Here is a 16848-nt window from a genome sequence, read left to right on the forward strand (position 1 = left end):
TGTTGGTGTAATGGTGTGGTAGCAACGATAGATACGCATGGGAACGTATTTATAGGGTCTCCGTTCGATCAAAAGCTCTAAAATGAGTAATTGGTCGGTAAGCACAGGCCAATCTTAGTAGATAGTTTCATAATGTTGTTTCTAAGACTATCATGTCAAAATTCGATAAAACACCCACTCCCAATGAAAAGTTTTATTTTATAGTTTCATAAATATTTAATTTTATGACTCATAGAGAGTTGGTAATCGTGTCAAGAAGATGAAACTCATTTCTTCTCTCTCTTCTTAAATACATTGTCATGTCATCAAAAATGACTACGTAACAACCTATTTAATGCAGATGAACTCTCATGAAACTCTCAGTGAGACTGACCTGATGAAACATGAGATTTGCTCAGTGTAAATACAGTGTATTGCTTTTAAACGGAAATCTGCTGGCAGGGTTAATATCACCAATTAATCCCCTAATCACAAACTTGAGGAATTTTCTCCTCTGGCTTTGACTTCTATGTTTGTAGCTCCGCTGCATTATGTTGCACCAAACCAAGATCCCATGGTCAAAGCTTAGCCACTAAACTTTAGATTAGACCATTTTAGGTCTTGAGCCTCCAAACACAAAGCCTAAAATGTTGTTTAAAGATTAGACCACCTCATAAAACTTAGACCACAAAAGTGAGCTAAAGTGGTCTAAAGTTTTTAACTTTAGCCACTAAACTTTGGACTAGAGAATCTAAACATGCCCCAAATCAAAATTCAGATTTGTATTGTTTTTGTCTATGGCATTTAAAAAAGGGTGTTTTGCGCATGCCTAGAGTTTCAATTGTGATTCTATCTTTTTTTTTTCAACTTTTTGATTTTACGCTCGTTAGTTTGAAGCGAATGAGCTGTTTGCCCCTAGTTTGGATGACCGTAATTTGGACGAGAATGACCGAACTACCCTTATCCTAGCTATCAACCATCGTACTAGACCCAACCAAACCGTGTTCACCCGTGGCTTTTCTTATTTCACCCGTAACAAACGCGGGGCGGCGTGGCAGGTAGGGGTGGGATGGGCGCACGCTGGGCAGGCACGTTGAGGGCGTGCAACAGGCGGCGCAAGTCCAAGTATTTGGGATGGCAGGAATGGCAAGGAATGTGTAGGCACGATGGGGTCTCAAATCAACAACCAAGGAAGAGCAAAGGATATTTGTACAACCAAGGAGAGCAAATCTCGAGCACCTGACAAATCACTCGTCACTCAACACATATGGGCATATATCCACCATGTGTCTGGACATCTAATTTCGTAGCTTGGGTTTGTAGTTTTTGCTACATCACGGCAAAAAAGGACGGAGAGCATGATTTTAAGGTATCAAAATCCAAACAGTATGGTTCAGTATCGTATCAAGGACATACCTCCTCTTGAACGACAACTTTATAAGTGACTTAGATCTAAATGTACAAAAGAATATGCACTATAATAAATGGCTATTTTTTTGCCTGGTGAAGTCTCTCGGGATTAAAAAAATTTGTTATTTTTAGGTTCAGATTTGTGATTTTTAAAAAAATGATTTGTAGGTACGTCTTATTTTTCAGTCCCTCCTACGTAACCATGGGTAGCCTCCTCTAAAAAACCTCTGTGTACTAAAGATACCATCAGTGGCGGATGCACGATGCGGGATAAGGGGGCTAAAACAATGGAGATGTTGATTTGCATGAAGATTTAATGGTGAAATCAAGCTTTTGCTACAGTAATTAAGCTTGAAATCAAGAAATTAGGGGGGATGTGGATCCGCCGCTGGATACCATCACTACTACATATTAGATTTCAACAGAGCCCTATGAATTAACAGGGGTGAACATAAAAGTGCACCGTCTCTAGAATTGTAGAAGGGTGCCAGGGGAAAGGCCCATCTGTATGAACTCATAAGCTGCCCGTTGCAGTCCAGATTAATCATGGTTTAAAATCGTAGACTATGGCAAATAGTGGCATTTTTTTTAGGAGCCATGAAGCTATACTGCTGATATGACATATAGCAGTTTTCTAAAAAATATGAAAATATAAGTAATTGATACACAAAAGACATGAAAGATATGAATTACATCATGATTCATGAAACTGTAACATATTGGTATCATCAGTCAGTTGTGGTTGTGAAGTAGATATGTTGCTTCTGTACATATCGGTACTTAATCAACGTGACAGATTGTAAAAAAAACACTGGCGTACAGAAAACAACACCACGAGAACTTAGGAAACCACTACCTCTCTCCTGCCGTGGACGGGGATTATGCATGCGTCGTCTCCATCGTCTCTTTCTCTGACGTATATATTCCTCTTCGCCGGAAGCCCGGAACCGGCTTGAGCTCTGGATCAGAGCCCTTTTGCCGCCACCGTGAGCTGGCGTTTCTGGCCCAAAGCTCAGGCAGCGCTGCAGGTACGGTCTGTCTCCGGCTCCTGCCGCAGCGACTGCGACGTCAGTTTGATTCTGTGCGAACTCGGAGGACGAGGTGGGTTCCGGCAGGAGTGGTCCTGACGTGTTCTTCTATATCGATCCATGCAATGGAAAAAACAATCACAACATGAACTCATTGATCATATATGTAATATTTCTTTTCCACTATGGATCCAAAGGAAATGTTACGATCACGGCATATGCATTATATTATGTCAGTACAAATGTGAGTTTGCATGATGAAATCCCAATGCATGATAACGGCAGTACAATCATCAAAATCGCCCCTGCAGCTCTGGGAACCAAGCGCTCGTGGCGACTGACGGCGGCGGTGGTGGATCGCTTGTCACGTTGCTTGGTCCAGTGGGAACCTTCCTCAGCACCGGCAAGTCGACCACAGGTCTCTCAGCCACTTGAGACGGCGGTGGTGGTGGGTCGCTGGTCTCGTTGCTTGGTCCAGTAGGAACCTTTCTCAGCACCGGGAAGTCGACGACAGGGCTCTCAGCCACTTGAGACGGTGGCGGCGGCGGGTCGCTGGTCTCGTTGCTCGGTCCAGTTGGGACCTCCCTCAGCACCGGGAAGTCGATGACAGGGCTCTCAGCCACTTGAGACGGTGGCGGCGGCGGGTCGCTGGTCTCGTTGCTTGGTCCGGTTGGGACCTGCCTCAGCACCGCAAAACCCTCGCCGCTCAGTGCTGCCGGCGAGCGGCGTGTGGCCGATGCCATGGAAGAGAGCGTCGTCAGCGGCAGGAGGATGAGCAGCGGCAGCAGCGCCACTGCGGTGATCTTGTGCCCCAGCCGGGCCATAGCTACTTGCCAATTCTCTATCTCTATACCACGACCTCGATCTCAACTTGTGCTTGTTGGTGGTGTGGTGGCAAACCATACGCAGGGCCATGTATTTATGGGGTCTCCGCTCTGTGAAACGATTAATTTTGTTGGTGACAACTTAAACGAGATTTACTACGTATAATGCAGTATATTTATTGCTTTTGAAACGTAAATCTGGCAGGTTTATTAGCACCAATTAATCCCCGTCCCCACACTTGCTGAATTTTCTTCTCTGGGGCTCCGTCCACTAAAGAATCCAATTATGGGATCTGTATCGGTCAAACTAGTTCAAGTTTGATCAAGTTTTTAGGAAATTGTACTAACATTTATGCCTCCAAATAAATATATTATGAGAATATATTCTATCACTAATTTAATGATACTTATTTTGCATCATAAATATTAATACTCCATCCATTTCAAATTATAAGTCGCTTTGACTTTTTTGGTACATCCATTTTGCTATGTATCTAGATAGATATGTCTAGATACATAGTAAAATGGATGTATCAAAATACTTAAAGCGACTTATAATTTAGAAAGGAGGAAGTATGTTTTTATATAAATTTAGTCAGAGTTCAAACTGTTTGACTCCTCCAAAAAGAGAATTACGTTCTTTTGTAAACGCAGGGAGTACTCTATATTTTGTCCACCGATTAAATGATTTGGTTTCCGTGTCTGCTGTATTGCACCTAACCAAATCAAAATTCAGAATGATTTTGTTCAGTTTCTGCTCTTGTCTGCCTGGCATCTGAATTTAATTTTTGAAACATTTATTATTGCAAAAAAAAAACTTAATTTGGAACATATATGGTCCATCTAGCATGGCCGCAGGGATGGTTGGACCTTGCTTGGAATGAGGAATGCAAAGCCAAATAGCAAATTTACATGGGCCACGTACATTCGAAGTAGGATATGCATGATATGACGCGATCAGGATTGGACTTTTTAAAATAAAATAAATTGGACAGAAAAACTGTCAAATATATTAAAAAAAAGGAAGATGACTAGATATAAAACAAAAAAAATTAGAATGGAGCAATTGGCTCTCAATAACAAAAGCAACTAGCGATGAGCTAACAACTAAAGACTACACGAGAAGGTTACATCGAGACATCAACACGGCCCACATAAGAAGGAAAGATTAGGCTTATTATTAATCACAATACACATCACAATTGATTGACATCTCTGGAATTTGGAAAAATAAAAACCTCAAGAATAGCATCGAGCACACAATAAATTATCCTTGAATTTAAGGCTACACGTCTACTCTCCCGTGATAAGACATACACGCATTTCTAGTATAATTCAACAAAAGGGAAATGGAATAGTAATAACCCAAAAAACAAAAACAGGAAACAAAATGGATTTTTTTTATTGTTTCAAAAAGAAAAGAAATGGATTTTTTTCCTTTTTAGGCAATCTATGCACTTTTGTTTCAGGAACACCCAGATAGCCGGCCAAAATACTTAACTACATGCTTTAAATTGATTTTTTTTCCTTTTGAGGCAATCTATGCACTTTTGTTTTAGAAAATTTAAAATTCATCACTAACAATTATTCAAATTATGTTGGTGTTAATTTACAAAGTTGTATACCAATTCAATATTCATAATTGATATACAATTTTATACATTATATGGATTTATTCAAATTAATATTAAGATGGTTTTATATGGGTGTTAATTTGAATTGATATACAAATACAACTTTGTACAACCATCTTAACTAAGATGGTTTTATTAGTACAAATTATCACCCTGGACATTCTATTGTTGACAGGACAAAACAAATCACCAAAGAGAGTATACATTGAATTTCATAACAAAATAATTGAAGGTCGATACTACAGTGCACCAGTTTAGACTTGTGTAAGCGTCCAGGCTGAAATACTTGACAAAAATCCAGTGTGTTAAAGTTGTCTCATCAAGTGCCAACCCAACTGCATTGGCGATACCCTGACCAAGAGGTCCTGCAGAACAATCATATGGAAACCGAAACTTTCAGTTTTACAGTACAGCAGAGAAACTTGCACGTGTTAGCTCTGTAGGGAAGAAAACAGACCAGACGAAACTTCAACTCACAGTCTCAAAGTTTTCAGGGTGCCCGGTGTGATGCTTCCCCGTTGCCTGAACTGCTTCAAGTCGTCGTGCAACACTATAGTAGCCGTTAAAACAAATTCAGTCGCACAAGAGGTAATGTACATGTTCCATACGAAACAGCAAGCAGCAGTGGCGGATGCACGATGCGGGATAAGGGGGGCTAAAACAATGAAGATCTTAATTTGCATGAAGATTTAATAGTGAAATCAAGCTTTTGCTACAGTGATTAGGCTTGAAATCAAGAAATTAGGGGGGCTGGAGCCCCCCCCCAGCCCCCCCTTTGGATCCGCCGCTGGCAAGCAGCACAGCTAAACATGAGTGATGAGGGGTCCACTTGTGTAAGGTAGTTCAAAAAGTACTTTGCTTTCTTGAGTTTATTTTATTCATGAAGCAAAATCTAACCTATATATTGAATCTACCATGGTTTAGCTTTCTGTGGGACATAGTTCATGAAGAAATAGTAGTAATTAACAAGTGTAATTGGTCAGACTGTCCAGGCTATGTAGCTCTAGTCTGGTATATAGTATATGTGCAGGCGTGATGCGTTCAATGAAATGCCAATTCTTTTGGAAAAATGGAGCAGAGAAGCTATATGTAGCACTTAATCATAGGAACACTACTGCCATTGGAAATGTGTTATATTGCCGACTTGTTAACTCATGCATATATTATATTCAGACATTCAGTTAACAACTACGGATGTTTCAGTTAGAATGGTTCTGAAAACAGAACATTAGCATGATTCAGTAATAATTACAAAACATATAGAGCATCTGCTAGTTAATGGTTTTCCATAGCATGGATCAGTTTACTGAAAATAACTACATGTATTCAGTTGACAAATATTGCACATATAAATCTTAAAATAGGCTGTTTCAGTTACCATGGTTCTGAAAACAATATATTAGCATTGTTCAGTAATCTGAAAAAAACGTATTACTAATAACGATGATGAGGAGTCGACAAGGATGATGAGGAGTCGGCACGCGTCGGGGGACCTCCACCAGCTCCAAGCCTCCAATGGGTTAGGCTGATCTGGTGTGACGACCTCCATGGCGATGGCCATGAAGGTGAGGTTCCAGAGCACGACGATGACCTTGGAGTAGGCCTAATTGGTGTGGCGCTGCTTGAGGTATTGTTCTGCAATGCAAGCATTCACAATAATTTCGATTTTTTATACGGCTCGACCAATTATCCCATCTCTCATGTTCATGGCGTTGTGATTATGTAAGCAGGGTATATGATCTGAGAAAGCCTGAAACGACAGGAGCAGAAATACGAATACCTGCTGACGAGCAACTGAATCCTCCTCTCCTCGTCCCCGACCTCCACATCCCAGTCGGTCCTGAGCCCCGGACGCTTCTGCTGCTTCCTCTCCGTTGCATCCGCCTCGATGCCGTCGTCCAGTAGGCAACGGAACCCGTCGCCCCTCCTCGCCACGAGCATCGATCTCCCTTAGGCCCTCGAGCCCGCCCTCCTCCCCGTCCCAACCGCATGGGGGCACCACTCCGCGGGCGCCGGCGTCCTAGGGTCGCCCCACGAGCGCGCCATACTCCGCGGCAACCGCACGCAGGTGGGTCTCCTCCTCGTCCTTCGTCCCAATCTCCTCGTCGCATGGATTGAGTGACGCAGCAGCAACTGCCACGACAGTGGCCACACCGAATCCATCCCTCGCTCAATGGATCAGGGTGCCGTCCCAACGGACTGGACACCGCCACGCTGGTCAGTGATGGACACGGAGGGCGTGCCGCTGTCGTCGTCGCCCCAGCCGGCCACGCGCCGCTGGGCGAGCACGCCAGGGTGGCAGGTGGAAGGTCGGTAGCGAGGGGTGCCTATAAATTTTTTTCTATAAACATACCAGAGCAAGTGATTAGTAACATAAATGGCGAAATACAATTTTGCTCAGCTCTACAAAGGTTGCAAGCCACCTATCCAATAATTCTAGTTGATATGATCACTAGACACAAACAATGACTATGTCACTACTCACTAATAGCTCTCAACAAGTTTACACTAAAGAGCTTCACTACGTGATACTAAACTAGCAAACAAGACAAGCTCTCAAATCTAATTATACTAAAGAGCTCGACAACTAGTCTGTAAGGAATGTAAAAAAGTGAGTATGGTGATTATACCGCCGCGTCGAGGAATGAACCAATCATAAGATGAAGACAATCCAATCACCGGGAGAAATTCAATCATACAAGACACATAAGATTTTTCTCCTGAGGTTCACGTGCTTGCCGGCACGCTAGTCCACGTTGTGTCGACCAACACTTGGTGGTTCGACAGCTAAGAGGTGTTGCACGAACCTTGTCCACACAATTGGACACTGCAAGAACCTATCCACAAGTGAGGTAGCTCAATAACACGAGCAATTTACTATAGTTGCATTTGGTGCTCCGCCGGGAAAGACACAAGATCCCTCACAAGCAACAGATCGAGGCCGGAGACAATCACCAACTCCGCTCAACGATCCTCCAATCACCGGGCCGTCTATGTGTATGTGTCGACAAACACCAAGAGTAACAAGCTCACAACCAGCCCAAATCACCCAACTAGTGCCATGAGATGATGCAACTCAATGCAATGCACTAGAGGCTCTCTCACCCAAGATGATGAAATAAAGTGAACAAGTGAGTGGAGTGTGTTGCTCAGCTTTCAAAGGGTGTGCACAAGTGTATAAGGTGCCAAGAGAGTGATCAAGACCGGCCGCACCCTCTATTTATATCCACACAAGCAAATAGAGCCGTTATACCCCTTGAAGTTGTTTCTGCGAGATCACTGGACAGGGCGATGCCTGGCACCGGACATGGCGGTGACCTGCCCAATGGTCGAATTCTAACTGCTAAAAACTAGCCATTGGGGCACCGAACAAGGTGGCGGTGGCACCGCCATACGGTGGCGGTGACCACCTAGCCGAGCCCCCCTGATTTCAATGCTCTCTGGATAAAAGGGACGGTGTGCCACCGCACCCATGACTGTTACCATGATGGTGCCCCCTTTGTTTTCGGTGCTCTCGGGTAAAGAGGGACGGTGGCACTGCCCTGCCTATGCTGGTGACCGGCGGTGCACCGCCGTGCACCTGGCGGTGTACACCGGACACGCCAGTGACCACCCTCCAACACGCTGCTCTCGGCCACCTCCAGGTGGGCACTGCCCTAGGGGTGGCGGTGCCACTAGAATAGTGGTCGTGCTAGCCCCAGCACCAGAGCTTCTCGGCTTCAGCCAGCCCCGGTCACCGGACAGGCCAGGGCAGGGCACCACCACACACATGGTGGTGACCACCCCGAGGCAAACTCCTCCGTTAGCTGTGATTTCATTTCTCGATTCGATCCACAAGCAGTCTAACATTATTTTTCAAGCGTTGCTAACCCTCAAAGTGTTTTCTCAAAACATGTTAGAGCCAAGTTAGCATTTCCCAAAATATTTTCGATAAATATTTTCGCTTGCTCTCCGATGTGCACTAGGCCTAAATGCAATGCATGAAGTCCAACACCTAGTGGCACTAGATGACCGAATTGTCTAGTTAAAAACCCCGCTTAATAGTACGGCCATCTATCCTAAATGTGATCACTCTCCAAAGTGTCTTAATCACCGAGACAAAACCCCTATTTATACCTTTGCCTTGATCTCCATAGGGTTTTATTTTTCTCTTTCTTCTTTTCCAAGTAGAGCACTTGATCATCATCACATGTGGCCATCTTCATTATTTCATGTGATCATCATCACTAATTGAGTGCCACCATGCTCCATACTCACCAACCTAGATCATATCATATCTCATGATAAAGGTTAGTGCATAGGTTTCATCAATTATCCAAAATCAAACTAGGGCTTTCAATCTCCCCTTTTTTGGTAATAGATGACAACCTATTTACAAAGATATTCAATAAAATCTTTTTAGATTCATATTGCTTGCCCAAGCATATTACCATGTGTAAAGGTTATGGACAAGTTTCATAAACCTGAAATTGGTAGCATTAGCTCCCCCTATATATGTGCTAAGAGTTTAGATTTGAAAGCTTACACATATGCATAGATTAGAAAGTGTGGGGAAGTAATGTCTATCAAGTGATGCTAAGGTGTAAAGAATGGACCTTTGAAGCGTGATACCAATCAAAGTTGCCATTTGTACACCATCCTTAGCACCATTAGTAACTAGACACTCACAAAAACTAGAAAACCCTGTGAGATCAAAATTATATGAAAGGGTCTAATTTTTACAAGATAAGCACAAGTCTAGTTACTCTTCCTATGCATGCTAGTGCTTCATTCATCATTCAAGTGACTACTAGCATACACCACACAAGCATGGATATGTAATTTAAAACTTATGTTATACAAGCAAACATATGTAATGCACATACAAATGCATCATATAAGTTTATGAGCTTGTTCCCCTACTTGTGTGCTTCAAATTTTAATTGATCCCCTTACAATGTCATTTCATTTGTTTGCTCCCCCTATCTCTTACTATCTTTACGAATTTCTCTCCCCTATGTCAATAATTAGCACAAAAGGTGAGCTCAAATTTTAGATAGGTTGGGGTAAAACCATGTAAAGTGGGGATCATTTTCTCAATTTGGTTCAATCTAGATCATTTGCAAAAGATATTTAACTCGGTTTGATCCAAGGGCAAGCTTCTTCACACCTCCAAATAAGGGTTATCATGCACCATGTTGAGTTAAACACTTATAGCTCATTTTCTAGATTAAACACTAGGTTCACAAGCCTACGAATATGTCATATGTTACCACTAGTGTAGCATCCAGTTTTAAGGACAAAACCAGATACATACTATATGTGAGCCTAGGAGGTTAAATCTCACATATAGCTACAAATAAGGGTAATATCGAAAGACAATGCTCAATATACAATGTACTTAGTATAAAGGATATAACCTTAGATAGAAAACAGTGGAAAGACAACTCCGATCTTCGGGTGAAGACTCCAATTCCACAGGGACAACTGACCAGTTGATCACAAGCCTAATTCCTCTAAACTCTAGCAATCTGGTACCCATTCGGGATTTTTATCCCAATATTTGAAAAATAAAGCAAGCGTAAGTACATGTCGTACTCAACAAATATAACATGGGGTTTATGAGGCTCAAAAGGCTGACACTGGTTAACTGCGATTAGCTTTTAATGAGTCATCTTTTAGCAATTGGGTGGCAACAAGTTTATTCACAAGCCCATATAAACACATGATCAGGTAAACATGAATAATGAATAGCATAAATAATAATCATTAGTGAGCATCTTCATCATCAGTATTATCAGTGTTCATCATCTACTCCGTAAGGGTTCTAAGGCCGCTCGTGACCGTGAGCACAACTGATATACCAGTTTTACACTCTATAGAGATTGTACACTTTCACTTTGAGTCGTGATTTACCCTTTAGCCTGACGTCGCGAGCCTCTTAACCCACTACCAAGAAAGGTCGGTAGGGTTCACTATGAAGCCTTTCAAAGGTTCATCTAACAAGTTAGGGTCATTAGATTCACTTGGTAAACAGATATAGGAACCCTCCTGTCGAATGGCATAATTCCATCACAGTTATACACATAAGAGTAGAGGTTGTCCTATACCCGATTCGGTAAGCCATTCTTAAGCTAATAAAGGTAACCACTAGTAAGCTAGAAAAGGTCCTCATACTGAGCTAAAGCCAGAGCCATGTAGCTCTCACAGTTGTACTATAAATCCCGGATGATCACTTACAGATAACACTACCGGAGACGGCTTCTTTGTCGAGTGTCCCAAACTTTGTCGAGTGTTTTTATCGGGCACTCGTCAAAGAGGCTGTTTGCCAAGTGCTAGAGAGAAACCACTTGGCAAACAACTGGCACTCGGCAAAGAGGTGGCTTGCCGAGTGCTGAGCACTCGGCAAACAATAACACTCGGCAAAGGAGTGGTTTGCTGAGTGTCAGGACGGCTCGGCACTCGGCAAAGGACCGCCTCCGCTAACGGCCAGCAGGCGCCATTAATCCTTTGCCGAGTGTTATTTTTTTACACTCGACAAACCATATTTTTTCACTTTTGACCTCCAAACTTTTTCTACAGTCCTCATACAATACCTAGTACTCCATGTTCCAATGTGGCACATTTCTCGGACTTTTTCTATATTTCTTTAATTTATTCCATTTAATTGAATTTTCTTGGATAATTCAAATTATAACTGCTAGTCATTCGAATAATGAAAAAAATGAATGGAAAAATGATATTAATGTTATTTAGTATAATGTGAGGCCATATCGAGGAACAGACCACCAATTTTGAACATCTTGTTCACGAAACAAGACCACGAACTTACGGCCGAGTTGTTTTTAAATTCTATATAAAGCAAACGAAGTCCGAAAATCATGAAACTTGTCAAGATGTCATAATATCATATGTGGAGGCTGTGATAAAAAATTGAGAAGGTTTCGCGCAAGTTGTGACGTACGATGCTTGCAAACCAAAGAATCTCCGAAGTAGTTTCATGATTTCGTGAAGAGGCCAATAAGGTGGTAAGCATCGTACATGACAAACTTGCGCGAACCCTCCTCAATTTTTTATCACAGCCTCCACATATGATATCTTGACATCTTGACAAGTTTCATGATTTTCGGACTTCGTTTGCTTTTTATAGAATTTAAAAACAACTCGACCGCAAGTTCGTGGTCATGTTTCATTAACAAGATGTTCGAAATTGGTGGTCTGTTCCTGGATACAGCCTCACATTATACTAAATAACATGAATATCATTTTTTTGTTCATTTTTTTCATTATTCTAATGACTAGCAGTTATAATTTGAATTATCCAAGAGAAATTCAATTAAATGAAATAAATTAAAGAAATATAGAAAAAGTCTGAGAAATGTGCCATATTGGAACATGGAGTACCAGGTATTGTATAAGGACTGTAGAAAAAGTTTGGAGATCAAAAGTAAAAAAATATGGTTTGCCGAGTGTCAAAAAATGACACTCGACAAAGGAGACTCTTTGCTGAGTGTCAGGACGGCCGGCACTCGGCAAAGTTTTTTAATTTTTTTTAGAAACCCCTCTTTGCCGAGTGTCAGATCGGGGCCACTCGGCAAAGAATTTTTTAAAAAAAAACTCTTTGCCGAGTGCTAGGCCAAGTGGCACTCGGCAAAGAAGTAAAAAAAATATAAAAAAAAACCTTTACCGAGTGTCAGATCGGGGGCACTCGACAAAGGGGGGATTTAACCCCACCGGCTGGCCGGCCCGCACACACGCACACGCCAACGCTGCCGCCACCCCCGCCCGCGCCCGCGCCGCCCACGCCAGCGCCCTCGCTGCCCACGTGCCCACGACCGCGCCCACGCCCGCCCGCGCGCACGCGCCAGCGCCGCCGCTGCCCGTGCGCCCGCACCAGCACTGCCCCCCACGCCGCGCCACCAGAGGAGGAGAAAGAGAGGAGGAAAGGAGGAAAGAGGAAGAGAAGGAGGCCGCCGAAGCAACGGCGCCTTTGCCCTCGCGCGCTCCTGCAGCGGCGCCGCAACAATGCTGCCGGGGTGCGGCGTGGCCCCACAGCAGCGGCGACCCGCATCCGGCCATCTCGGCCACCATTCTGTAGTGGTGAGCCCCTATGTCGTCTCCGCCTGATGGATGTGGATGCATGAATAGGTTAAGATGTCCTGGTTAGGGTGCCTTCGTGGACGCTGGTTATGGTGCATAGTTGCAAATCTGAGGTTTAGCATTGATGGATTGTGGATGCATGGATTGATGTTTGTCATAAATTAATATAGCTTATGGAATATATTAGCAATGGGATACAGATCCTGAATTTGTAATCCCTGATCCTTGCTTATCCTGATTACGTTGCTAGGTGTTCCTTATATAATCTTGTGCATGTCGGCCATCGTGTCGTTCATATATATGTGCATGTCGGCCATCGTGCCGTTGGTTTTCTTGCAGGTTTTGGAAACCTCACCGTGCAGGGGAGGTGCTGCCGAAATTTTGTATTGACAGTTTTATGTTTCTTTTTTTTTTGCAGAGAAGAGCCCATCGGAGCGGAGCCAGAGTACCTCGGCGACCCTGATTGCCTTCCTCGCCACTGCGGGTCTGCCTGCACCGCGTCGCCTCGCCACTGCACCAACCCGCCATGGCCCCGCTAGCCTGACTCCACCGCCACCCTAGGTATAACCCCTCTTTCCGTATCATGGTCGTAGATCACGTAACCCAGTTAGGCGTCTCTCATTCGAAAGAGATACGGTTGGAAATATGCAGATATTTCCATATCTAAAACCGTATCTATTTCAAATTGTCCACATTTTTTGGATAGCCTGCGGATGCGTAGGTGGGGTTAGTTTTCATGGTCTGCTCCGATCTGAGATAGAGTTTCGGCATCATCTCCCTTTTGTTCTCCGGATACACACTCTCCCTAGCCGGACGTGTATTTGGAGAACAGCGGGGAGGTGCTGTCGAAATTCTGTCTCGGATAGGAGTAGAGCATGAAAACTAACGTCATCTACGGATCCTCGTGTGGGATTAGGACCTATCCTCACCTATTAGATAGTAGGAACGTCGTGTAGATGCAATTGATGTTTATATTACTCGTCGCTATATATGTTAGAGGATGAAGGACCGTGAGTGGATGTACACGGGCCACGCAAGTCAGGGTTAGGTCACCAATGAATGGATCGACAAGACCGATGCTTTCTTGGAATGGGCATTTGGCGTGGCTGCTAAAGGAGCGAGTAAAATTTGCTGTCCCTGCAGCAAATGTGTAAACAGGAAAAGACAAACGAAGAAGGTCATGGGAGAACATCTTTGGAAGAATAGATTTACGACAGACTATACCCGATGGGTCTACCATGGTGAAGACGATCCTATGAGAGAGGAGGTGGTGAGACCACGCGTCGAGGATTATGATGCTGATGCCGAGGTAGCAGACATGTTAAATGACTATCATGAGGCACAGTTCGCTGAAGGACGTATGGAGGAGGAGCCAGAGGTAACCGCAAAGGCGTTCTACGACATGTTTGCCGCGGCATAGAAATGGCCAGACAAAGGTTTCTCAACTGGATGTCATTGGACGCATAATGGCGTTAAAGTCCCAGTATAGCCTAAGCCGAGACGCCTTCGATGGTATGTTTACAGTTATTGACAGCCTGCTTCCGGAGGGTCACCTTCTGCCAAAGAGCATGCACGACTCACAGAAACTCCTTCGTGCACTTAAGATGTCGTATGAGCAGATACATGCTTGCCCGAAGGGGTGCGTCCTATTTAGGAAAGAATACGTGGAAGCAAAGTATTGTCCAAAGTGTAAATCCTCTAGGTTCTTGGAGGTAGATTCTGGTGATGGCCAGAAGAGGTAGCTTGATATTCCCGTGACAATCGTACGGCACCTTTCGTTCATACCGAGGATCCAACGGCTATACAAGACCGAGGAATCCGCGAAACAGATGACATGGTACAAAAATGATAAATGATACAATCCTGACGGGATGGTACATGCATCCGAGGGTGAAGCATGGACCCACTTTGATGGCATTCATCTTGAGAAAGCTAAAGAGGCTCGTAATATACGTGTTGCACTGGCAACAGATAGGTTCAATCCTTATGGAATGATGGCTACCCCATACACATGTTGACGCCACCGTGAGCCGGCGTTTCTGGCCCAAAGCTCAGGCAGCGCTGCAGGTACGGTCTGTCTCCGGCTCCTGCCGCTGCGACTGCGACGTCAGTTTGATTCTGTGCGAACTCGGAGGACGAGGTGGGTTCCGGCAGGAGTGGTCCTGACGTGTTTTCTATATCGATCCATGCAACGTAAAAAACAATCACAACATGAACTCATTGATCATATATGTAATATTTCTTTTCCACTATGGATCCAAACGAAATGTTACGATCACGGCATATGCATTATATTATGTCAGTACAAATGTGAGTTTGCATGATGAAATCCCAATGCATGATAACGGCAGTACAATCATCAAAATCGCCCCTGCAGCTCTGGGAATCAAGCGCTCGTAGCGACTGACGGCGGCGGTGGTGGATCGCTTGTCACGTTGCTTGGTCCAGTGGGAACCTTCCTCAGCACCGGGAAGTCGACGACAGGGCTCTCAGCCACTTGAGACGGCGGTGGTGGTGGGTCGCTGGTCTCGTTGCTTGGTCCAGTAGGAACCTTTCTCAGCACCGGGAAGTCGACGACAGGGCTCTCAGCCACTTGAGATGGTGGCGGCGGCGGGTCGCTGGTCTCGTTGCTCGGTCCAGTTGGGACCTCCCTCAGCACCGGGAAGTCGACGACAGAGCTCTCAGCCACTTGAGACGGTGGCGGCGGCGGGTCGCTGGTCTCGTTGCTTGGTCCGGTTGGGACCTTCCTCAGCACCGCAAAACCCTCGCCGCTCAGTGCTGCCGGCGAGCGGCGTGTGGCCGATGCCATGGAAGAGAGCGTCGTCAGCGGCAGGAGGATGAGCAGCGGCAGCAGTTCCACTGCGGTGATCTTGTGCCCCAGCCGGGCCATAGCTACTTGCCAATTCTCTATCTCTATACCACGACCTCGATCTCAACTTGTGCTTGTTGGTGGTGTGATGGCAAACGATACGCAGGACCATGTATTTATAGGGTCTCCGCTGTGTGAAACGATTAATTTTGTTGGTGAGAACTGAAACGAGATTTACTACGTATAATGCAGTATATTTATTGCTTTTGAAACGTAAATCTGGCAGGTTTATTAGCACCAATTAGTCCCCGTCCCCACACTTGCTGAATTTTCTTCTCTGGGGCTCCGTCCACTAAAGAATCCAATTATGGGATCTGTATCGATCAAACTAGTTCAAGTTTGATCAAGTTTTTAGGAAATTGTACTAACATTTATGTCTCCAAATAAATATATTATGAGAATATATTCTATCACTAATTTAATGATACTTATTTTACATCATAAATATTAATACTCCCTCCCTTTTAAATTATAAGTCGCTTTGACTTTTTTGGTACATCCATTTTACTATGTATCTAGATAGATATGTCTAGATACGTAGCAAAATGGATGTATCAAAATAGTCAAAGCGACTTATAATTTAGAACGGAGGGAGTATGTTTTTATATAAATTTAATCAGAGTTCAAACTGTTTGACTCCTCAAAAAGAGAATTACGTTCTTTTGTGAACGCAGGGAGTACTCTATATTTTGTCCACCGATTAAATGATTTGGTTTCCGTGTCTGCTGTATTGCACCTAACCAAATCAAAATTCAGAATGATTTTGTTCAGTTTCTGTTCTTGTCTGCCTGGCATCTGAATTTAATTTTTGAAACATTTATTATTGCAAAAAAAAACTTAATTTGGAACATATATGGTCCATCTAGCATGGCCGCAGGGATGGTTGGACCTTGCTTGGAATGAGGAATGCAAAGCCAAATAGCAAATTTACATGGGCCACGTACATTCGAAGTAGGATATGCATGATATGACGCGATCAGGATTGGACTTTTTAAAATAAAATAAATTGGACAGAAAAACTGTCA

At 43.9% G+C, this 16848-nt stretch overlaps 3 protein-coding genes across 3 annotated transcripts; 1 reads left to right on the plus strand and 2 right to left on the minus strand.

Annotated features, from left to right (window-relative positions):
* Positions 1-2710: 2710 nt before the first annotated feature.
* LOC136513610 (uncharacterized) lies at positions 2711-3241 on the minus strand. The gene has a single exon (XM_066507578.1). It carries the CDS (start codon positions 3239-3241, stop codon positions 2711-2713), a length of 531 nt encoding a protein of 176 aa, XP_066363675.1.
* Positions 3242-7099: 3858 nt separating this feature from the next.
* On the plus strand, positions 7100-13493 carry LOC136513611 (uncharacterized). The gene is made up of 3 exons (XM_066507579.1): positions 7100-7184; positions 12552-12948; positions 13373-13493. Exons 1-3 carry the CDS (start codon positions 7100-7102, stop codon positions 13491-13493), a joined length of 603 nt encoding a protein of 200 aa, XP_066363676.1.
* Positions 13494-15340: 1847 nt separating this feature from the next.
* Positions 15341-15844, minus strand: LOC136513612 (uncharacterized). The gene has a single exon (XM_066507580.1). The coding sequence runs from the start codon at positions 15842-15844 to the stop codon at positions 15341-15343; it is 504 nt and encodes a 167-aa protein (XP_066363677.1).
* Positions 15845-16848: the final 1004 nt, after the last annotated feature.

Source organism: Miscanthus floridulus, chromosome 16 (genome assembly GCF_019320115.1).
Source record: "Miscanthus floridulus cultivar M001 chromosome 16, ASM1932011v1, whole genome shotgun sequence".
NCBI classification, from domain to species: Eukaryota; Viridiplantae; Streptophyta; class Magnoliopsida; order Poales; family Poaceae; genus Miscanthus; species Miscanthus floridulus.

Excerpts from the sequence above, each read along its gene's own strand:
- LOC136513610 (XM_066507578.1), bottom strand. The coding sequence starts at position 3,241 with ATGGCCCGGCTGGGGCACAAGATCACCGCAGTGGCGCTGCTGCCGCTG.
- LOC136513611 (XM_066507579.1), top strand. The coding sequence starts at position 7,100 with ATGGACACGGAGGGCGTGCCGCTGTCGTCGTCGCCCCAGCCGGCCACG. Across the intron at positions 7,185-12,551 it reads GCCAGGGTGGCAGGTGGAAG|ATCGGGGGCACTCGACAAAG; the intron begins GTCGGTAGCGAG and ends ACCGAGTGTCAG. Across the intron at positions 12,949-13,372 it reads GCCATCTCGGCCACCATTCT|AGAAGAGCCCATCGGAGCGG; the intron begins GTAGTGGTGAGC and ends TTTTTTTTGCAG.
- LOC136513612 (XM_066507580.1), bottom strand. The coding sequence starts at position 15,844 with ATGGCCCGGCTGGGGCACAAGATCACCGCAGTGGAACTGCTGCCGCTG.